Source organism: Podarcis vaucheri (assembly GCF_965113315.1).
Source record: "Podarcis vaucheri genome assembly, chromosome: 4".
Taxonomy (NCBI): Eukaryota; Metazoa; Chordata; class Lepidosauria; order Squamata; family Lacertidae; genus Podarcis; species Podarcis vaucheri.
The window spans coordinates 14,404,567-14,428,407 of record NC_138762.1 but is presented as its reverse complement, the minus strand read 5'-3'; the positions used below and the strand labels follow the sequence as shown (position 1 = coordinate 14,428,407).

General features: G+C 43.7%; 1 protein-coding gene across 29 annotated transcripts in view; it reads left to right on the top strand.

Moving 5' to 3' along the window:
- DLG2 (discs large MAGUK scaffold protein 2) overlaps window positions 1-23,841 on the top strand; it is a 921,944-nt gene that overhangs the window by 557,797 nt on the left and 340,306 nt on the right. Inside the window, exon 8 of one of the 29 annotated variants that reach the window (XM_082219075.1) lies at window positions 9,625-9,807. The exons of the other annotated variants lie outside the window; for them this stretch is intronic. Coding sequence (XP_082075201.1) covers window positions 9,625-9,807 — 183 coding nt within the window. The remainder of the gene's footprint in view (window positions 1-9,624; window positions 9,808-23,841) is intronic. 29 annotated transcript variants of the gene reach the window in all.

The following is a 23,841-nucleotide window of genomic DNA, read 5'->3' as shown; positions in this document are numbered from 1 at the left end:
CTGTGCATTAGTATAGAGACAACTGAAACAAGAGTCATTTCCTCCAGCTGCTGTCTTCTTGTAGTTTCCTGTCATGGATTGGCTGCATACAGAGGAGTGCTAGTAGGCACATGCTGGGGAACCCCCAAGGAACCCCCCCCCCAAAAGCAGTGAACCTCTGGCCTTCTGCATGCGAAATAGATACTTTCCCACAAAGCCAAAAGTAACTTATGGTATTGCGTTGGGGAATCTGATTAAAACAATCATTATGCCATTAGGTATTGCTGAGTCATTTAACATGCTTGAAACTACCATTGGCCATTGTATAGACCTGGGGGTAAGGTCTCTATGACTGCTTCAGTATCTTCAATAACATATAGCCTGTTGCCATGGGAAGGTGCAAATTGGTTCTATCAACTATCCATTATACAGCCAAGTTATAAAATCCAAATTAATGTTCACTGTCAGCTCTGCCTATTAAGAAGAAATTACACACTCCTTGGATTTTCTTTTATCTCAAATTTTTTGATTGCTGGAGTCCTCATCCTGTTAATGCATTATTGGTAGAGTAATTTAAATCTTTAATGAAGAAGCCTTCAGTAGCACAGGCTTTAATCACTATGCCCCCCCCTTAAATAAAATGTTAACTTTCCACAATCAAATTCCTACATGTTCAAGGTGGCCAGGGACACTTTGAATTGGAAAGAGCCAAAACCAGCAGCTTCTTTCTGGTTCTGTAATAAATGAAAAACCTTAAAAGGCACAGTGCTTTGCTTGTGGAATTGATCTTTGAATCGTTTTTCAAGATCCTTGTGCAAGTTTAATAAGACATCTTGGGGAGAGCTCCATGTATCCTTGGCATCTACAGATTTAGGATTCTATACTGTAGGTCCAGGAGAGATCTTGACCTAAGAGCTACTGCCAGTTGCGGTAAACCATAATAGTTTTTGAAAGCCATGTTGTTGTTTAGTCGTTTAGTCGTGTCTGACTCTTCATGACCCCCTGGACCAGAGCACGCCAGGCTCTCCTGTCTTCCACTGCCTCCTGCAGTTTAGTCAAACTCATGCTGGTAGCTTTGAGAACACTGTCTAACCATCTTGTCCTCTGTCGTCCCCTTCTCCTTGTGCCCTCAATCTTTCCCAGCATCAGGGTCTTTTCCAGGGAGTCTTCTCTTCTCACGAGGTGGCCAAAGTATTGGAGCCTCAGCTTCAGGATCTGTCCTTCCAGTGAGCACTCAGGGCTGATTTCCTTCAGAATGGATAGGTTTGATCTTCTTGCAGTCCATGGGACTCTCAAGAGTCTCCTCCAGCACCATAATTCAAAAGCATCAATTCTTCAGCGATCAACCTTCTTTATGGTCCAGCTCTCACTTCCACACATCACTACTGGGAAAACCATAGCTTTAACTATATGGACCTTTGTTGGCAAGGTGATGTCTCTGCTTTTTAAGATGCTGACTAGGTTTGCCATCGCTTTTCTCCTTTGGAAGCCATTACAAGCAGGCCTTCTCAATTGCTTTTCCAGATCTTTGATTAGCCCCTTCTGGGTTTCCTTCACCCTCTTGGCATGGTCATGGTTGTTGGGCCACATGTCTAACACAGACATTTTGCATGTGTGCTGAAGGAACTGCACTGGATGCTGATCAGTTACTGGCCCATGTTCAGGGTCTTGTTAACAGATAAAGCACTGGACAACTCAGAACCCGATTACACGGGAACAAGAGAAGAGCTTGCTGGATCAGGTCAGTGGTCCAGATCCACCTCATCCAGCGTCCTATTCTCCCAGTGGCCAACCAGATGCCTATGGAAGCCCGTAAACAGGACCCGAGAATAACAGCAAGGCTCTTCACCTCCTGTTGGCTGCCATTTTGCTTCCCCACAATCCCGTGGAATGACACTATGTGATGACATTGCTTCATGGGGGGGGGGAGGCAGGGGAGGAGGAGGAGATGGTAGCCAGCAAAAATAACAAGGAGGTAGGAGTACAGAGACAACTTTTGTTCCCACCTTTTGAAAACATAAGTAGGGATTGTGAAATGTGAAAGGACAGTGAATCGGGTAGTCTTGAGAGGAGTATCATGAAAAGATAATTTCTGAGCACTAAAGGCCTGGATAGTGTATTTTGAGCTGATTTTGGTCAACAGAGAACACTAAAACAGTGGTCTCTAATTTGTGTTACTCTGATGTTAAAGCTTTTAGATATCCCAAAGTAAGACTGTTAGTCAGTTGTCAGAAAATGTTCTCTGAGTGAACAAAAATTATTGTTCATACAGAAATTTCTTTGAACAGAACATTATGCATTTTAAAATATTACTATAAATGTGCATAAATTTTAAGGGGGGACGAGACCTATCCTTTTCTGAGATTTAAGCTTAGCCTTTTTTCTTCTTCAATTTTTGGCCTAATTCTAATTTTTAGTTTCTTTCTCTTCATTTTGTTGGACTATTTTCATGATGCAATGGAAATAAAAGTGATGTGTGCTTCCTGTTGCATGCTGCTCCATCCTGTTGGAGACAATTTGTGCATACTTCTTTTTTAAAGGGGGGCTTTTCAGTGCTCCTCAATGCATTTACCAGTAAAATCTGTGATTTATATGCATATTTTAAATATGAAATGCATAGTTTTGTGTGCATTTCTTGCATGCCAGCAATGGATGGCAAAATCTGGAGAAATGAGCAATCCAACCAGGAGTTGTGTCTCAATCTACCAGCAAGTCTGGGTTGGTACACTGTGAAAAGAAAAACAAACAAATTCTTTCCCTATCTCTTAAGACTTAAGTGGAGGGGCAATCCACATAGAGTGAGCTGGCAAACATTGGGATACCTTTGCAGAACATCATGAAATTTTGTTGCCTGCCGTGCTTGATGGTACAGTGGTACCTCGGGTTACATACGCTTCAGGTTACATACGCTTCAGGTTACCGACTCTGATAACCCAGAAATATTGCTTCAGGTTAAGAACTTTGCTTCAGGATGAGAACAGAAATTGTGCTCCGGTGGCACGGCTGCAGCAGGAGGCCCCATTAGCTAAAGTGGTGCTTCAGGTTAAGAACAGTTTCAGGTTAAGTACAGACCTCTGGAACGAATTAAGTACTTAGCCCGAGGTACCACTGTACATGCTTTTTCCTCCTTGCATCCTTTTGAGAAACTTGGGAGTGGAGTGTAAATAGTATTTATCCAACTGTAGTTTACTGTAAGGTGATTACGATTTCATCAGTCTCCATCTTCTTTCTGCACTTCTGGCTGGAGGGGAAAATCTGTTCCATCAGAGTCTATTCTTCCCTGGCTCCTGGCTTTTCCTCTCAGAACTTGATTAGTAATTTTTATTTTCCCAGATGTGCCTTTGTTTCCCATATGCGTGTTCTGCCCAGAGCAATTTTGTCTAGATGCTTATTTTTAGTTTGCATGCTCGGTGTTTGAGATGGATGTAGCTGTGGTGATCGGCTGTGATTTTAGAGCAGTTTCAATGGATGAACGACATTTGTGTTACCCAATGTAAAAATAAAATAAAAAATTGTACCCCAAATTGATTGACATTTTCTGTCCAATTGAAGTAGGTCAGACTTAAGCTATGAATCATATTGTGACAGATAGAGGGAAAACATAATACACAGTCGTATATCTGGTTCAAATTAAGGTGAGGAGTTCTAATTCTATTATTGTTGTTATTATTACTATTATTAATATTAATATTGTTATTATTGAATTAAAACCACAAATTGGGTTTTTCTAATGACAGTTGGTGGTTCTGGATATGCATTATGTGATGAATTTTATAGATGGATAGATGATAGGTTGAAAGATCAATGTCAAAGGCCAATGTGAAAGATCAGTGTCAAAGGTGAAGCAGTGTGCCTTCAGCAAAAAATGTAACCCATATAATGGTTACATTCTAGATGTACATCTGTGGGGAAGGAGTTCCACAACTTAGGGGCTGCCTCAGAGAATGCCCTCTTGGGGCCACCACTGCCCTAAGCTTCTGAGGGTAGCAGAACCACACAGTGGGCCCCCTTGCTAATCTCAACACTTGAGAGGGCCTCTAGAGAAGGAGGTGGTCTTTCTGTGGATGCTAGCAGATACAGTGCTTCTGTTGGTGCCAGTGTTGGCACCTGGAGGGAGCTCATTGCAGAGTGTCTTCTTTCTTTCTTTCTTTCTTTCTTTCTTTCTTTCTTTCTTTCTTTCTTTCTTTCTTTCTTTCTGGAGAACTTGGGCTCAAGACTGGCGAAATGAGAAACTGAGAGAAACAAATTGACAGATGTGCTTATTCCAGTGGCCACTGCTGCTCTGTTTTCTGCTTCTTCCCTTACATAATGAATATACTGTATTTTTCCGTGTATAAGACTAGGTCCCCCCCCCCAAAAAAAATGTCAAAAATTAGGGGGCGGCTTATACACGGATACATCTCACCCATTTTCTTAAATCTGAGTCCCCAAAAATGGGGGGCGTCTTATACATGGGGGCATCTTATAAACGGGAAAATATGGTATGTCCAACTGAAAATACCCAGTCAGTTGTCCTGATCTTGGAATAGCTCAGTCAGGAGAGCATGATACTCTTAATCTCCGGATTGTGGATTCAAACCCCACATTGGGCCTAAGATTCAAGCATTACACAGGGTTGGACTAGGCGAGCCTTGTGGTCTTGTCCAACTCTTTAGTTCTCTGATTCCACTCTACATCGTGGAATAGCCAAAAACTACTGCCAGATAGCAGCCTTTGACTCAGTTCCCAGGACCAGACTCTGGGACAAGCTTTGGGCCACTACCATTGATAGAAGGCTACTATTCAGGTAGTACATTCAAATACGGCCCTTAGAGTCAGGTGCAGCCGGCTAGGGCACTTAACAGACCCCATTAAAACATTTAAGGGTGTTAGGCAAGGATGCCTTTTGGCCCCTTTATTATTTAATTTTTATTTAAATAACCGGGTAACCACTCTCCATAACCTTGACTTCCACCCTCCAAAGTTAGCACATCACGGTTCTGCTTTATGCAGACGACATGGTAATGCTATCCAGAACCCCCATAGGGCTTAGAAGAGCGCTAAGAAAATTAGCTGCCTATTGTGCCTCAAAATAAATTATCAGAAGACCAAAATTCTTGCTTTTTTTGGGGGGGGGGGGACAAAGCTCAGAACCTGGAAACTTCAAGGCCAAAATTTAGAACAAATATTGCCAGATAATCAGTGCAATGGGCAAAAAAAATTCTTACGCAACCCATCTTCCCTACATTGTACTGCTACCAATCAGGCATGCAAATGGGTTTGTGGTTTTTAGCTTTTGGTTACATTGCAAATGGGTTTGTGGTTTTTAGCTTTTGGTTACATTGCAAATAAGACACATAGCACAAGGCACGGTGCCTGCGCCAAGGGCGGTCTGTATTGCAATAGTGGCTGGTGGCAGTAATTCATTACTGCATAATAGATGTAGTAATGCATTGTTACAGCTATAATGAAGTATTTCCGTTATTGCACATGACAGTTTTTATGCTCGTCGTGATATTAAGCTATGTAATGAGAGCGTCTAGCAAGGTGGAAAACATGGTTTTAACTCATACGTTGCATTGTTCGTGGCGCTAGAAATTCCTCTTTCATCACAGAGACGGACTGTGTGAAATGAGAAATTAGTTCTTCAGTAGGGTTCACTTGCTAGACACAGAATAGGGCGGAAATGTATCAGTGATGGTTGAAAAGCCTCTAGCACCATAAATAAGATTCACAGAATTGTAGAATTGGAAGAGAACCCAAGGGTCATCTACCTGTATGCAGTGCATAGATGGTTTGTGGTTCATGGACTAGAGGTTTCCCTAACAAAGGTGCCTTTGGAAGACCTTTTCATAGAATTCGAAGCTCTCCAGCTGTTGTCTCCTTCCTTGTTTGAAGGAATCTTTAGGCCACCAGTTAAAATTTGACTTGCTACAAAGGACCAAGTAGCAAGCAATGTGAAAGATCCCTGGCTTGGACTGTGGAAAGCCCACGGTGGAGCTGCATTTGGGGGCCCCTGAAGCTTGAGCAGCTATGGGGATCACTTTGCAACCAGCAAGGAGGTCTGGGTAACCACTGCCATCATTTTCAATGGAGTTGTTCCACTATAATAATAATAACAACTACTACTACTACTACTACTACAGTACATCTCAGGTTTTGATTAACATTGCTATACTGGATTGTTGCAAATGTCAAAGTCACTGATGTGAATAAAAAAATCCTATGCTTTATAGTTTTTGAGGGTGTGTTTTTTTTGGGGGGGGGGTTGATGCACTTTTTAAAGCAAAAAAATTAGGCAATGTGGACTAAAGTCACTTCTGGGGCTCCAAAACCATAATCGATGGATCAGTTCATTATTATGTTGTGGTTCTGATACGTGCTATGAATGTAGAAGATGACAGGTTCTAAAAATCTGACACAGGAAATAACAGAGGAAGGGTTAGAGTCAAATGTCAGCAGGTGTAAACATGGGGGAATTGTGCTTTTATTTCAGAAACATATGCTTAAGCTCACAGTAAGGTGTAGGAATAAGGACTGTGCCAACAGTTCAGCTAGTTATTGAGGTTTAATACCTTCCGGTCCTTGACTAGGAAGAAATCTGTGTTTAAATATGAGGACTGGGTGGTTCTCAGGTCATGATTTCCCTTCTCCTATGGCAGGTATGGAGAATCTGTGGCCCTCCAAATGTTGGTAGACTCCAGCTCTGCATCAGCCCCAGCCAGCATGGTCAATGGTCAGGGATGATGGGAGTTGTAGTTCAGCTATACCTGCAGGGCTACGAATTCTCATTCTCTGTCCTATGCTAATTATAACTCTCTGTTGGGGTTGTTATCTGCCACACATGTGAGAGCTATTAATCACTGAACCAAACAGAATTCTTCCAGAGACCATTAAGTCAAACATATTATGCATCTGCGTTAAACCCGGCAATAGTGTATTACAAACAAACAGCCTTTAAATGGTTTTAAAAATAAATCTCCATTCTGGATGCAAAAATCAATTAGCTGCTGCTGAAGAATGCAAATTTTAATGGGAAGCTGAGTCATCCCCGGCTTCGTCACATTATGTTCTACAACTCTTTTCCTAGAAAACCACAAGTTCTCTTCTGATAGCCACTACGGCATGCCATGCTTTCTAATAAGGGACAGAGCAAAAATCAGGAAGCCACCCTGTTCGAATCTCATCTATTCTGTGGGCTCATTTGGTAGCTTTAAGCACACAATTCTTTCTCAGCCTCATTCATCCCACCTGTAATATGGAGGGCAATCATAAGACGTGCTCTATGAGGAGCTGGCTCCAGGCACCAGGTCTGTTGGCAGACCAGCTTTGTGTTACAAAGACATCTGCAACCGTGACAAGAAGGTTGGCAACATCATGTGGGGATCCCTGGCAGACAACCGTAGTGCATGAAAACAGGTAGTCAAGGTTGTGTATCCGCAACTGTGACCAGAGGAGGAATGGTGCAGCCAGTGTGGTGTAGTGGTTAAGAGTGGTAGACTCGTAATCTGGTGAACCGGGTTCGCTTCCCCGCTCCTCCACATGCAGCTGCTGGGTGACCTTGGGCTAGTCACACTTCTTTGAAGTCTCTCAGCCCCACTCACCTCACAGAGTGTGTTTTTTATGATATTTATTAAAGTTTCAAAGAAAAGATTACATAAAGAAAACGAGAAAAGGAAAAATGAAAGAAATAAAAAAGAAGAAGAAATACAGAAAAAAGATAATAAACATTTAAAAAACACATCAATCTTTCTGTACCTTACATTTCATTTCCTTGCTTCCCTGACCTCCTCACACCTCCCTTTTTTGTATTTCAGTTCTATTAATTAATTCAGCAATTTCTTTCCCTCTTTGTTTTTATCTTAATCCTTTAACTTAATAAATTATGTTTGGATTTTCACCTGTTAACAATCCATTTTTACATACACCTTAATAACATTGCTGCTAAAACCACTTAACTTCATTCAGACATCATTCTAACATTCATTAATTTTGCAATATTTCTGTAAATGGTCTTTAAATTTCTTCCAATCTTCTTCCACCGACTCTTCTCCCTGGTCTCGGATTCTGCCAGTCATTTCTGCCAATTCCATGTAGTCCATCACCTTCATCTGCCATTCTTCCAGAGTGGGTAAATCTTGTGTCTTCCAATACTTTGCAATAAGTGTTCTTGCTGCTGTTGTAGCATACATAAAAAAAGTTCTGTCCTTCTTTGGCACTCACAGAGTGTTTGTTGTGGAGGAGGAAGGGAAAGGAGAATGTTAGCCGCTTTGAGACTCCTTAGGGTAGTGATAAAGCGGGATATCAAATCCAAACTCCTCCTCCATGGTGAATCTGCAGCAGCAAAACCAGACACCTTCACCTGCCCCACTGTGCTCACAGTGGCCAACCAATTACCTCTGGGAAGGCCACAAACAGGGCCATCAGGAAACATTCATTTCACGTTGCAGCAGAAGATGAGTTAAGACAGCTCTTATTGCTAGCTCTGCGGGAAGCAGCTGCATGGACACCCATCCCACCTGGCTGCGTCAAAGGTGGTGATAAAGGGTGGTACAATACAGGCCTATCTTGTCTCACCCTTTATCACCACCAAAGGTGGTGATAAAGGGTGAGACAATACAGGCCTATCTTGGCTGGGACCAATTGGCATTTGTCTCCTCCTCTTCCCAAATTGCCTGCCAAAGTGATCATTCCATGTGGCTGTTACAGGGCAGTGTGTAAGAGTTGAAAGCCTGGCTTTTGTTCTGCCCTCCCTTTTCTTTTGCATCATGTTTCTTAGAAGGTTGGCCATTACTCTACACTGTAAACCAGACGCGCAGTATCGAAATACAGTAAACAAAACATGACATGGCTTCCCTTTACCACCCTTTATCACCACCTGAGCTTCTTATCTCGGAAATTCCAGAGCACACATATTCCTTCCCAGCCAAGCTAAAATCTGCTTTCTTCCGATTGTAAAGATGAGATACATGGTGTGTGTGTGCGTGTGTGTGTGTTTCTTGATGACCCTTCTGTTTATTACCCTCTGGTTTTTCATAGGCTAGCTGTTCTGTTTCCTTACAGAAGGGCTATTCTGATGACAACTGCATGCATATCTGCTTTAGAAAAAGAAGGAGGGAAGGCTTTTCTGCTTGGGAAAAGGAGGAGGAGAAACTGAATTGTGTAGCTCCCCTCCCCTGCTTAGGATCCTCCTATGACTTTCTTTTCATCATTCCACAAGGGAGTGGAGGGTCTTGTAGTTTAGCCTTGTAAACCCAGCTGTGTAGAGCATTGATTGCTTCTGCCTGAAGCAGGGATGCTGTCAAGTTGCTCTGCGAGTTGAGTCATCTATTGACAAAGAGCTACTAGCCAGCAGATGATGCTGTGCAGCTCTACTCTCCGGGCTCCCACGATGCTCCGCTTATAGCAGCTGTCAAAGGTACTTGGAGGCTCTGCAGAACAGGACTTTTGCATCTGCTGAGAGAAGAAGAGAGAGGGAGGGTGTGCGTGTGTTGGGAAGAACTTTGACACCGGTGCAACATGAACGCCTATCTTCCTAGGCAGCACAGCTGCTGCAGGGGGTCTGAAGGGGCTGACCTTGCCAGAGGTGTGCCAACACTGCCTAGGGAGGCCCACTATCCCTGTGGATGGCGGCAGAACTCCCAGGGGGGCTGCTGTCGTCCGCAGGCGTTGCCACTCTCCGCTTCCGGACCCCATGGTCCAACTCTGACGCAGCCCAGGACTAAGTGTAGCACGTCGTGGGACAATGTGCAGAAAAGCCCCCCGAAAACCTTAGCTAAGGCAAAAGGGGCAGGAGGGGAATGGTGGACGGATTGCACCTGCCCCCACAGCTGGTACCACCCAGTACAGGTGAGATCCTTTTTTCCCTTAAGTCTCTCCAACACAATGGACTCTCGAAGTCCAGGCAGGAAAAGGAAAGGAAAAGTTACACACATTGCCTTTTGGATTATAAAGTTTTCAGGCGAAGGCTGGAGGACTGCTTAGTGAGGTTGCTTTTTTATAGAAGTGAGGTGTGCTGTTCATTTTTCACAGGCATCGTTCTAAAAGTATGGACAGATGGGAGACCTTGCAATGTTCCTGTGTGCTTTTTCCTTCTCTTTTAATGTACCAATTTCTTTGGGGTGGGTAGGAAGTATTCCCTTGCCTCACGCTTGGTGGCTTTGCTGCATTTGACATTTGCATGGGAAAAATTGAGTGTGGTGTCCTTTTAGTACAGTATACTTTTTAAATGATGCATTTACTGAGGAATGGGGATGAATTATATTGCAAAATCTTAGATCTATGTAAAAAGATTGTACAGCCTCCTTCTCCCCGTTCACTTTTGTGTGTGTGATTTATATGGGTGGTATCCAGCGATAGTCATATATGGAGCAGACCCTGTAAAATAAGTGTACTCAAATTCCGATGAGTCTACTCTGAGTACAACTTACTTGGATATCACCCTATATATGTTTATTTCTCTAAGATGTAATTTTGATGTGAAGTTTTGATTACTTTATACTTTGATTACTTTGGTTATGCTAAAGATAAACTGAGAAATGGAAAACTAAATTCTCATTGATTCTTCCATGACTAGTTATACTGAAAAATATCTGTACTTCTCTCAATCTGCTCCACACATACACAAATGCTTGCATGTGTCCCCTACTACACACACACACACACACACACAATTTCTCTGTCAGTCACTGTAATCTTATTCAGAAACTTCTGCTTCAATACCCTGCCAAATCTTTGTGGTGCCTTTTTAATTACTTGAATTAATATAATGTCATGAGGAGAAGAATAAGGAACCAAAAGCTGAATAAAGTATTATGATGGTGCACAGTGTAAGAGTCCTTCTAAGCACATAGATGTTTTCTTTGTAGAATTTTTTAAAAATAATAATAACAAATTAATAGAAAAGCAGTATAACACCACATTTCAGTACAGCCGTGTTGGCTTTAGACTGTGCAGTGTGATATATATATATTTATTTTCACAAGGAACAAAACACACATCTTACTTACAACATAACACTCTCAGGGTATGGGGAAATGAAGCCTAATGTTTGAAAAATTCAGCTTGTCAGTCTCATTTTCTCTGCCTGTAGTGTTGCATTTTGGAAGACGGGTTAGGTCTCAGTTTCCTGAAAGAGAAAGTGTAAAGGAAATGCACTTTGAATATAACTGAATATTGCAGTTGTTGCTGTTAGCACTGCTGCTATTATTAAATACTGATCTGAAATTGAAAACATTTTAAAAGGTGTAGTGGGCTGCGCTACACATGTAAGGATGTATTCAGAACCATCAGTTTGCAGAGTGACATTTTAAATAGGAAAGAAAAAGGGGTGGTCTCTGCCCTCAGTAAGTTTACAATCTAGAGATTGTTGGCAGGGGAAAGCTGCTTTCAAAGAAGTACTCTGGGGGCAAAGGCCACAGCCACACCATATACTTATGAACTCTTATACTACGTTAACAGTTACTGACACACACACCCCAAGAATCCGGGTGCTATTGATTGGTAAGTGTGCTGAGGGGTCTCTTAACAGCTCCCAGAACCCTTAACCATCTAAAGTTCCCAGGATCCTTTGCTCCTCAATAGCATATTACTCGTTTTGATTAGTGTAAGAAGGTGTTAAGCTGACATGTTTTCTATCTGGGTATTTAAAGGTTTCTAATAGTCCTGGTTCCCAACTAGCACACAGCCAAAAATGCCCACTACTGTTAGTTTTAAAATCTATCAGTATATTCCCTAGTATTTGGAATTGGAAGTAGAAAAGGGTGTTAGATGCCTTTATTACTTTCCCATTAAATGGAGCATATTAGACCCCAAAGCATCTTTGTACTGAGGATAAAACTAAGCAATGCTGTTATAAAAGTCTGTAGCAATAATTAAAAGGTGTTCTTTCAGTGCAATCTCCCTGAGTCGGGTTTTCTGAGGCTGGTAATGGGGTTTTGCAAGGGTTTTGTTTCTGTTTTTAAAAAGATTATCTTAGAGTCAACACATTCACCCAAAATTATATAATCCAGATCAAAGTAATGGGATAAGAATGCAGGTCAAAAAAAGATTAAATTGCTACTGTATTGGAGTGTGGGATTTATGGAATCATAGAATCATAGAGTTGGAAGAGACCACAAGGGCCATCGAGTCCAACCCCCTGCCAAGCAGGAAACACCATCAGAGCACTTCTGACATATGGTTGTCCTGACATTATATTGTAAAGCAAACTATTGGAAGATTGGAAGAGGGTTCCACTGCCCTCAGAAGCTCAGGATGGTGGCAGAGGCCTGGGAGGGGGCCTTCTCTGTGGCAGCTCCTAATTTGTTGAACTCCCCACAGAAAGTATGCAGCTTTCAATGAATGCTGAAGATACATATTTGTACTCTGCCCTTTGTCACCTGGTGTGTGTGTGTGTGTGTGTGTGTGTGTGTGAACCCATTCTATTATTGTGACTGTAAATTGCTTTAAACTGTTCTAATGTACAGTGGTACCTTGGTTCTCAAATTTAATCCATTCCGAAAGTCTGTTCAACTCCCAAAATAGTTCGAAAACCAAGGCACGGCTTCCAATTGGCTGCAGGAGCTTCCTGCACTCAATCGGAAACTGCACCGGATGTTGTGACCTGCACTGGAACCTTATAGTAAAGAGCAGGGAACAAATTGAGTTTATGATAAAATAGGGATGGTGTTGATACTTTTATATGCAGACTATCTCAGGAGCTAGGGACATGGGTGGTGCTGTGGGTTAAACCACAGAGCCTAGGACTTGCTGATCAGAAGGTCGGGGGTTTGAATCCTCACGGCGGGGTGAGCTCCCATTGCTCGGTCCCTGCTCCTGCCAACCTAGCAGTTTGAAAGCACTTCAAAGTGCAAGTAGATAAATAGGTACCGCTCTGGTGGGAAGGTAAATGGCGTTTCCGTGCACTGCTCTGGTTCGCCAGAAGCGGCTTAGTCATGCTGGCCACGTGACCCGGAAGCTGTACGCCGGCTCCCTCGGCCAATAAAGCGAGATGAGCGCCGCAACCCCAGAGTCGGCCACGACTGGACCTAATGGTCAGGGGTCCCTTTACCTTTATCTCAGGAGCTAGTCGTGGGGTGCTGTCACTGATTGCATGCCCTATGCTACTATTTTACACTTGATTCGTATTGGTAGACCTTGAGATTCTAATAATCGTCCTCAGCATCATACACTGCCTTCTTCTCCTCTCTTTCTTAACTTTGCTACCAAGCTTCCTTTTGCCTCCCTCCCTCCCACTGACCTCCATCTGTTTCCATACCTCCATCATTGGCGGCAGTAAGCTGGTGAGCACAAGTTGGGCAAGCGCCTGTTGCCCTCAGGTCTTCCTCCTGGGCTCTCCATAGGCACCAGGTTGGCCACTGTGAGAACAGGGATGCAGGACAAGATGTCCTTGTCCTTGCCTTCCTATGAACATGTTCTTGTTCAAGACCTTTCCAGAGATGAAAAGCAAATACAGTGTTATGTGGGCTTCTGCCTTCAGCAGCTGCTTGCTCTTCTCAGTGTTGCTTCTCAGTGTTGCTTCTCAGTGTTGCTCTGTGTCCTCCTTTTATGTCGGTTGGGTTGGGGGAGCCAAGCCAGCTGCCACTTCACACCTCCACTTTCAAGCGCTTGAGCCCTTCTGTCTTTCCTGGATCGGAAGGACAATTAATGTTAGTTTGCAACCTTGCCATTGCAGTTTTTCCAGCCTGAATGTCACAAAGAGGCGCCGGAAACTGCTGGACCATGTAGAAATGTGCAGAGGCTCCAGCAAATGGATAAAACAGTGCCATTTCCGTTTAAATACCCTATATTTGGAATCAGCCGCAGAACTAGCTTGCGGGAAGCAGGGGGATTATATTTAGTATTATATGATATAGTATATGATTACTACAGGCTGCAATCTTGGCTTCGTCTGTGCCTTGAGTAAGTCTTGGGAAAACAAAGAGGCAAAGTGTATTTCGGGAGGCAAGGGTGAACATGTAAAAGTACTTCTCCTTCAAGCGACTCCAAAGGATGAGCAAATGGGGAATAAATGGGGAGGGGCGACAAGTTACTTGCCTTCAGGCCACTCATCTCCCTTTCCCAATTTAGCAACATAGGAAGCTGTCTTATACCAAGACTGACACACACCCACACCCCATGCCATGTTGTCTACAGCGATTGGCCGCAGATTCCCAGGGTTTCAGACAGGTACATTCCCCAGCCCTAACTGGAGATGCCAGGGATTGGACAGATACTCTACCTACTGAGCTATGGCCTATTGCCCTCTTCCAGGTTCACCTATGTAGAATAGGTGTCAGGACTTTGGCGGCAGGTTTCCAGGGCCCATGTTTTGGTGGTGGGCCCTAAGAATGCCCTTGCTTGCATGTTGCTAATGCAAACTCCATTTTAGTGAGATGGAGATGGGTAGAGATGAAGGAGAGATTTATTCCATTCTCATTTTAATGTGGGTGGCTTGGGACGCGGGTGGCGCTGTGGGTTAAACCACAGAGCCTAGGACTTGCTGATCAGAAGGTTGGTGGTTTGAATCCCCGCCATGAATTGAGCTCCCGTTGCTCGGTCCCAGCTCCTGCCAACCTAGCAGTTCGAAAGCACATCAAAGTGCAAGTGGATAAATAGGTACCGCTCTGGCTGGAAGGTAAATGGTGTTTCCATGCGCTGCTCTGGTTCCCCAGAAGCAGCTTAGTCATGCTGGCCACATGCCCTGAAGCTGTACGCCGGCTCCCTCGGCCAATAAAGCGAGATGAGTGCTGCAACCCCAGAGTCGGTCATGATTGGACCTAATGGTCAAGGGTCCCTTTACCTTTTTACCAAATTTGCATCTCCCAAACTGATGCACAAATTGAAGCGTCAATCTCTCATTCTGACCAAAGAATGGATGCCAACACAATAAGAACGTTAAAAACATTCAGAGAAATTTTGTCCTAATGTACAGTTTCGCTCGGCATATGCCTCTTTTCAGGCAATCTGAATGCCTTTTTCATGATGTTCTCTGAGAAATGCATATGAAAATGCATACAGATTTTCATGCAGAAAAATCACCAACCCATGCGGAGATTGGTTGAATTGAATTTAAGGTTGGAAAAAAGAGAAACCAAAACTGACAGGTCCATCGATCTGTGCTCGTAAGTTCCCTTTCACATGTGGATGGATCTTCCTGGGTCTGAAGCCAATCTCTCTCTCTCTCCCCCCACCCCCACACAAACGTACCTTCATTTTCTTAACCCTAATGCTCAGTGCAACCATCAACAAGCACACTCTATGGCCTCCTTTGCACCCAGAGACCCTGGGTGCATCCAGTAGATTCTTCTTAGGCTCCTGTGTTGATATTCTGTTTTGGAGTATCATGTTTCTGCTTGCTGTATACTTGGATAATAGGTAATTCAGTAAGACAGCAAGGACAGCTGAGAAATGGCCATTAGAGTCCTACTTAGAGAGTCCATGAAAGCACTTAGCTGCTGGATAAATCTGTCTTAGCAACCACCGCCACAAAACTCACATCATGCATTATACTACAGTCCCAGAGACCTGGTGAGTCCCCCTCCCACACCTCTTTCTCCTTAGTAATCTGCATTAATTTTGGCTGCTTTTTGCACCAGCTACAGCTTCTAGGCTAAGTCCAAGGGAAGCACTACATAGAGCATGTTTCAATAATCCACTCTTGAGGTTACCAATGCCAGGACACTTTTGACACCTGAGTGCTGACGGTGATAAATAGCAGTTCTCAACATCTACAATGACAAATAGTTCTCAACACCTACTCAGTTCCAGAGCCTTTCCATTCCAAACCATTTTATGGCAATTATTGGGGTGGGGTGGGGGGTTTAACTGTGTGTTTGCTTATGCAAGTTTGTTTCAAAACCCTGACATCTCCACGAAAGCTTTATTTAGGTGCCACCATAAGGGAGAAGGGGCTGGACCTGATTTTCAGGAATTTCATAGAGGAGTTTCTGGAATTTTTGTTCAAAATGATTGTTAGAATTTAGGTGGAGAACATTTCTGGCGTAAAACAAAAGACCTCAGTGGGCCATAGTAGATGAAGATGCCTCCACCTAGAATTAAAGCTTATTATTTTAATTGCTGCTGGCCCCAAATGGCCATGGGATTTAACATTCTCTGTGTTTTAACTGTCTCCTCTAGGACATATTGGAGGCTGATTCCATTTATGCGGTCCCCTCCCTGAAAGGTCTGTCCTTGTGAAAGAAAGTGATTGCTCTATGTGTTGATTGTGGAGGACCAAAGCTCAGTGGAAAACACTTGCTTTGCATGCAGGTTCAATTTCTAAAGCAGAGGCGCCAACTTGAATGAAATATTGTGGGGGCCCAGGTAAGCCCCGCTCCACATAATCGACTCCATGACACAGTGCACACACAACATTTGAATAGGAATGTCCATCAACTTTGGGGGGGGGTCCCAACCCCCTCAATTATTTTATTGTGGGGGCTGAAGCCCCCACAGTCCCTAGGAGTTAGCTCCTATGTTCCAAAGCAGGCATGACCAAACTTGGCCCTCCAGCTGTTTTGGGACTACAACTCCCATCATCCCTAGCTAACAGGACCAGTGGTCCGGGATGATGGGAATTGTAGTCCCAAAACAGCTGGAGGGCCAAGTTTGGCCATGCCTGTTCTAGAGCATATCTCCATACAGGACCTCCAGGTTGTAAGTTGCTACTTAAGAGGCCTATGAGTTGCCTCAACCACATATTTGAAGTTTCAGAGTGCCATCAAGTTCTTGACTGCTGATAATATCAACCAGCTGCTGTGCTATTCAGACAGAGGAGGAACTGAATCAGCTGTTTTTTTTCTTTCCTGTACAGATTTCTGCCTATTCAGAGTTGATTAATGCTATTGTTTCCCCTTCTCTACTTGGAAGGATCTGTATCTCTATTCATCTCTGGATAGCCGTGCTACGACATCCCTTTCATGTTTAGGTATCTCCAGGGCCATTTCTACCATTAGGCAGAGTGAGGCAGCTGCCGCCAGCAACAGATTTTGGATGTCATGAAAATGCAGCAAATAGTTGTTATTTCTTTTTATGACCATGATGTCAAGGGAAGCGAAAGGTGTTTGTGGGATATTCTACCTCTGGTGCCCAAATAACTTGTGCTAGAGATGTGATCTGGTAAATATCTGCACCCAGTTGTTCCTTTAGTTGTTCTACAAAAGAGAGTTATTCCAGAGATGGAAAAGAGGTATCCTGACGGTACGGAGATATTGCAGCAGGACCTAGCCCCCTGTCACACATTGAAAGTGGTGAAGAAATTCATGACAGAGCAGCAAATACAGGTACTTGATTGGCTAGGGAATTCCCCAGACGTAAATCCCATTGAGAATTTGTGGACTTATATGCAAAAGTCGCCTCCGTGCTGTAGACTGTACGACTGTGGAGAAGCTCATTCAGGCGTTGATTAAACTCACATATATGTACATTAGTAACAGATATGACTTCCTCTATTTTTAAGTAGCATTTGAACACGGTTTGGCATGGAGTCTACTAGTTTTGAACAGTCACTGTTGATTTTTGGATCCCTGTACCACACTTGAATTAGCGCCTGAATGAGCTTCTCCATAGTTGTACAGTCTACAGCACGGAGGAGACTTTTGCATATACTGTCTATTAAAGAATGGCATGATAAAACATGGGATTATGCCTTGATGGCAAAATCAGTGTACATTATTCGATCTAGAGAACAAAATCAAAGCTAGGACTCTCCTTTTTTGTCCAGATGGAGGGTTTTGTTTTGTTTACTAAACATTGTAGGAGATATTGATTGTTTCCCAATAAATCTCAAGAGTGCACAGTGTTTTGAAAAGAGAAAGAAAAATGAGAGAGAGAAACAAGAGACAGAGAGGTTTGAGTTGTGCAATTATATGCCAACAGAATGTTGATATGAATTAGCTTGTATCACTCTTCCAACTTCCTCCTTCAGTTCTGTACTTTTCAGCCACAATCACAGCCTCGTGACCGTGGGGAGGGGGTGGCTTAGAGGCTTCATGGTGCCAGGGGAAGACCTCAAGAGTGCCACATTGGTGACCAGTGAATCAGAATGTGAGGGCCTTGATAAGTAACTTGGAGTGGCCAAGCAGGTGTTCAGCAGATGGTCAGTTGCATGCCTAAACTGCTTCCCCACAGCCTGTGTGAGCACACACTGTGATGTTCTGAACTGACTTTTTAAATTGGCTGGCATTTCCAGTTATTGCTCCACCATATGCCATCCCTGATCTGCTCCTGGCTATAGCCATGCAAGCTAAATTCTGTCAGATACTCAGTCAGCAGCTACGGAGAACAGCCTTCTTGCTAGGTGGTAGTATTGAAATAGGACAAGCATTTGTGAATCATTGTTATTTTTCTTAATCCTCCAAGACCTTTCCACCCAACATGCTTCCCAAGGCTGGTATTCAAGTAATTCATCCCATCATCCCAAGGAGTTCCACTTGTGAAACAAGACTTCCTTCCATCTCCTCTCCCCATGCATGACCTGCACCCTCCACAAAACTGTTCTGGAGAGTTGGGGGAGCCCTTAGAAAAAGATTTAGGGGGAGAGGGGAAGTCCCATTTTACAAGCAGAAATCCTTGTGTTCATGGGATGCTTACTTAGTGCCATATTGGATACAACTCCAAGAAAATATCCTATATGGTAATATAAGACTGCCACTGACTACTGGTATGATGGCTATATGCTAAGTTCAGAATAAGAGGTGGTATGTTTCAGAATGCCAGTTGCTGGCGATCACACTCTGCCTCCAAATCCTGATATTACTGCCTCTGAGTTTTACTCCTCCAGCTGAAGCTCTTCTCCCCCCAGTCACCCAATGATTTCCTTAACCTTACCCTCTAATACAATCCCATTCTGCTGCAAGGCTCTGGCAGCTTGTAATGAGTCATTCTGGCTGAGCTATGGAATACATTGTCACCTAGAAGAGCCGTGAACTTTAAAAGGCCCGCATGTCATTCTGTAGTTGCATGTTCCTGCATGTCTTCAAAGCAGGAGAAGTTACAAGGTAGTCTTCCACAGGGTCCAAGGAAGTTGAGGGAGCAAAGTTTGTAGGCCTAGCGATGGACTCTCCACCCACAAGTGGTGTGATCTATGAGTCCTATGATCCAAAACCAGAGGACAAATGTTGACTTTTCATAAAGGATTTTGCAAGAACATAATATACACATTTCATCTGATGCATTAATAAAACTATTAATTGAACCTCTCAGCTCGATCAGGGCAACTATTGTTGAGAACACAGAGAACATGGCATTTACAGTAAACCTATATGCATTCAAGGCAGAGCAGACTGAAACCTTTTCTCTCCTTTTTTGCACTGACCTTCCATTGCCTTGGGAGGTGAATTGTATTGTTGCTTGGGAGAAGAGAACTGCATTGTGACTGACAAAGCTGCAAGCTGCAGCATCTTAAATTGAAACTGGTGTGATACAAGCCCATGAAAAATGCATCTTTAATGGAAAAGGCAGCTGACCTTTAACTGTTGGAGAGCTTGTGGAAGTTGTTAAAGTGAAGTTGGCTTTGAAGTGGGCTGAATCTGTCATGAGGATATAAGCATTCTCCTCGGAGCATGCTCCTCTGACTTGATAGCATGCTTTAGATTTCCAACAAGCTGCCTAAGCATTAACACATCCAGGCAAATCCACTGTATCAAATGGAAGTAACCTAATTCTGGGGATGGGTTGAGCACTATCCCCTGCTAAATTATACACCGCCCCAATTCTTCTCTGGCTTTAAATGCCAAGAGTCCCAGGTATGGTCCCCAGCATCAGCAAGGACAATTTCACTGGGACGCAAAAGTGGTCAAGTGAATGTATGAATTTCCCAAGGGTCAGCCAGACACTGAAGCCTGGAGTTGTAGCTTGGTGGAGCCAAGCTAGGCGTACACAGTCCTGATCTAGATGGACCAGTGGTCTGAACTGGACTTAAATTAGCTTCTTGTGTTCCTGCCTGCTTGCAGTGTTTGCTTCTTTCCTGGCTCAGCTACCAGTTTGCTTGTACAGAGAGCCTTGAATGCCTGCAAATTAGTTACAGGGAGCTCACTCTTCTGATTCCTTTAGAAGGAGCCTTGAGGATGTGGGCAAGACACTGCAAATGAAGACAGATGCAGGGAGTTCATACAGTTTCTGTAAATGAACAGGGGGTGGTGATTTTTCTTCTCTTTGTCAGTCAGGTGAAAGGTTTTGGTTTTTTTAGGGTTTCTGTAAAATGTGCCATCTATCAATCTGACCCATATACCACCCATATATTTTGTGTTCTGCCAAATATTGAACATTCCACCTTCACCCCCAGTGTCATAATCTTAGGCAGGCAAAAATGAATCTAACTGAGTGCCCAGTGGGCTGTGATGCTCAGGATTTTGCAAGCTAATATTTGGGAAAGAGTATGCTGTGCTTCCAAAAAAATACCGTAAATGCCGTTAATACTACCCAGATGTGCAGCACAATCTTCCTTTTAGATTTGCTGTTTTGTCTTTCACCCTTCAAAATGTAGAGACATCCATGTGGATAATGATATTGTATGTCATTTAGTCACTAGGTGACGCTAGACTTAGTTGTGTCTTGGTGGAGCTTGTGATTTGCTATTTGGGAACATAGGAAGCTACCCTTTGTCTATCTAGCTCAGTATTGTCTTCTCTGACTGACAGTGGCTCTCCAGGATTTCAGGCCCTGAACTCTCCCATCCATACCCAGAGATGCTGAGGATTGAATTTGGGACCTTCTATAACCCTTCCCTTTCTATAAAGCTTCTTCTTCTGCTTCCTGACTGCTGCATCCTCCAAACCTTCCATGACAGCATCTTTGACTCATTTCAGTTATATTCCTTGGCTATTACAGCAGTTTTGCAGCAACTTTTTTATATACGAAAGGCTCTTTCAGTATACAAATAATACTTTCACTAATGAAACTCCTAGGACAGTTTGGAAGAATTTAATTGGTCTACATGGCCATAGCCACACCATATGGTTTCTTTAGTGATGACTTCAGGTAAACTCCCCCCTCGTGCCTGAGGGCATAACACAACTCCAAAGTGGGGCAAGCTGTTATTTAATTACCCACATTGGGGTTACCTTCCTCTTTCCTCTAAAGCGTCTGTTACGGGCTGTCGTCAGGGATCAGGACCCCGTGAATATAAATGACGAGATTATTGAGCTGTTATCCCTTGCGATGAAGCACTGCAAAATTCTTTCTTTCTTGACTACCCCTTCTGCCAGGGAGCTTGAAGGGGACTTATCCAGTGTTAGATTGACAACCCCTGTAAAGTCAATCAAGCACAGAGAAAACATTGAACCAAATGTCATCCAGGGGACTTTGTGGCTTGTAGAGCTCTGGACTTCAGGTCTCCCTTGTCAAAGTCCAATGCTCTTCAAATCTAGAAGCTGAGCATAGGTGGACTCTCTGTGGAACTACTGTGATACAGAATGAAGTTAAAGTGTGAGCTGTTACTGCAGAGAAAGGATAGCGAAGTGTGGTGTAGTGGTTAAGAGCGGTAGTCACGTAATCTGGGAAACCGGGTTCGCGTCTCCGCTCCTCCACATGCAGCTGCTGGGTGACCTTGGGCCAGTCACACTTCTGTGAAGTCTCTCAGCCCCACTCACCTCACAGAGTGCTTGTTGTGGGGGAGGAAGGGAAAGGAGAATGTTAGCCGCTTTGAGACTCCTGAAGGGGAGTGAAAGGCGGGATATCAAATCCAAACTCCTCCTCCTCTTCTTCTTCTTCTTCTTCTTCTTCTTAACATTATATTTCCAGGGCTGAGCAAAAATGGCATCCATGCTATTTGTGGGTATCAAAATGCAGGGAAGGGCTTTTGCTGAATATTCTTGGGTATTGTGCATAGTTAAACTATGGCATTCGCTCCCACAGGAAGTGGTGATGGCCATAAACTTGGATGGCTTTAAAAGAACATTATACAAATTCATAGAGGGAAAAGACTATCAATGGCTGCTAGCCATGATGGTTGTGCTCTGGGTGTGCCCTCAGTTCACACTCTGTGTGCACAGGTAACATAGATAGATCTTTGCAACCCAAAGAGTTTACAGGTTAAAATGGACAGGAGAAACATTGGAGCAGTGGTGGGGAAACCTGTGTCCCTCCAGTTGTGTTAGACTTCAGCTCCTTTCAGCCCCAGTCAAGATGGCCAGTAGTCAAGGACAATGGGACTTGGAGTCCAAGAACGTATGCCTGGCCATGGGTTTCCCAACCCTGCAGTAATGGAGCAGATTTTATGGCTTTTAAGACATAGTGCGTGGCATTCAACTGAAGTTTTCTTAGAGTAAACCTATTGAAATTAATGAATCTTTGCCATGTTCATTACTTTCAGTGGGTCTACTCCCAGTAAAACTTAGTTGATACCACCCCTTGAGTGCCATTGATGTTTATATTTGTCTGGGATAGAAATATCCCTTTTTGGAATCTTCCCTTATATCTCATTTTTCTTAAGGAGGTTCCTCTCAACAGGTGGCTTCCTGGATGGGCAGTGCCCTCTTCAGGTATTCAGAATGGACCACAGCAGTGAGCACATTAGATCTGCCCCCATCGTTGTTCTGGTCCACCCTCTGGAGCCATCTGGTTCCTGTACAGCTGGAGATGCCCCGCATCTCATTTTCCAGGGTTTTAAAATGCACATACAAATCAAAATAATAAACATGGAGATGCCGGGGTTTGAACCTGAGCCGAAGTTTGAACCTGAGCTCTCTTGCCTAAAAAGCTGGTGCTCTATCAATGAGCTACAGCTCTCCCCTCCACCCCCAAATGAACACAGAACATGAACGGATGAGGAGTAAGCAGCCTTGCTCTAGTTTCAAGTCTTTTCCCTGCAGAGAAAAATGCAACAAGGGTGGGTACGGTAAGATTATCCCGCAGTGAAACATCTGTCTCTCTCCCCCAACCCTCCTTATCCGTCAAAAAGAAGAGCTTCTGATTAACATTTTATTTGCGAGATAGCAATCTGATAGCACATCTAATTAGGAAATTTACATAACACATCCTGAATTCCCTTTGCCCGCGCATCTGTGGCACTACTTCATCTGAAGGACTTCTTTCGGAATGCCGAAGTCGTGCGTTCCTGAGGGTCCTGGCTGTCTTTTCCTGCTGAGAACTCTCTCCTCCTCCCTTAAAAAGAATGAAACAGCAACTTCCCGTCTTTCAGCACAGGTAAGGGAAGTTGGATGAATGTTGGAGTATGGTGATGATTGCCATTTAAAGGGGAGTATTGAAAAGTCAGGGGTCTCTCCCTGTCCTCACACCTCTTTGAAATAAAAGGCTAGTTACTGTGAGGTTTATAAAATGATTGTCAGAATGGAAGTTTGGCCAAGAGCAGATTAATAGAGCCAGTGGGTACTGCTAGTGACTGCCTTAATAGTTTCAGCAGAATTGCCTAGAACCTTCATTTTTGTTAGCGAGGTTCATCTCCGTAACTGATCTCCTGGATGGTTGGAGCGTTCAGAATGGACCACGGGGTGAGCATGCGAGCTCTGCCCCTGTTCTTGTTCCTTTGAAAATGGTGATGTTCCTGTACATCAGGGCATGTCCCACATATATTAGAACCCTGGGTCTGTAACATGCAGGGAGCCGCTAAGAGTCAAAGTTGCTCCCCGCTTTTCAAGCTCATTCTCTGTGAGTTGAAAGATGATTGGAACATCAATTGGGAGGAGAAAGGGGAAAGCTGTTGCACTCAATGATTCCTGCATTGCAGGGGGTTGAAGTATGTGACCCTTGTGGTCTTTTCCAACTCTGTGAGTCTTTGAATATATCCCTGCATCCTTCCCACGTGTGGAAGCACATGTCCTGAATGCCTGAAGAGGGCTAATGAAAAACTTGAAAGGGGGATGCCCCACCACAACTAGCTAAAAGAGGTGTGATCTTGGTGCCTTCAAATGGTGAGAAACTGCATTTTGGGGCAGACAAATA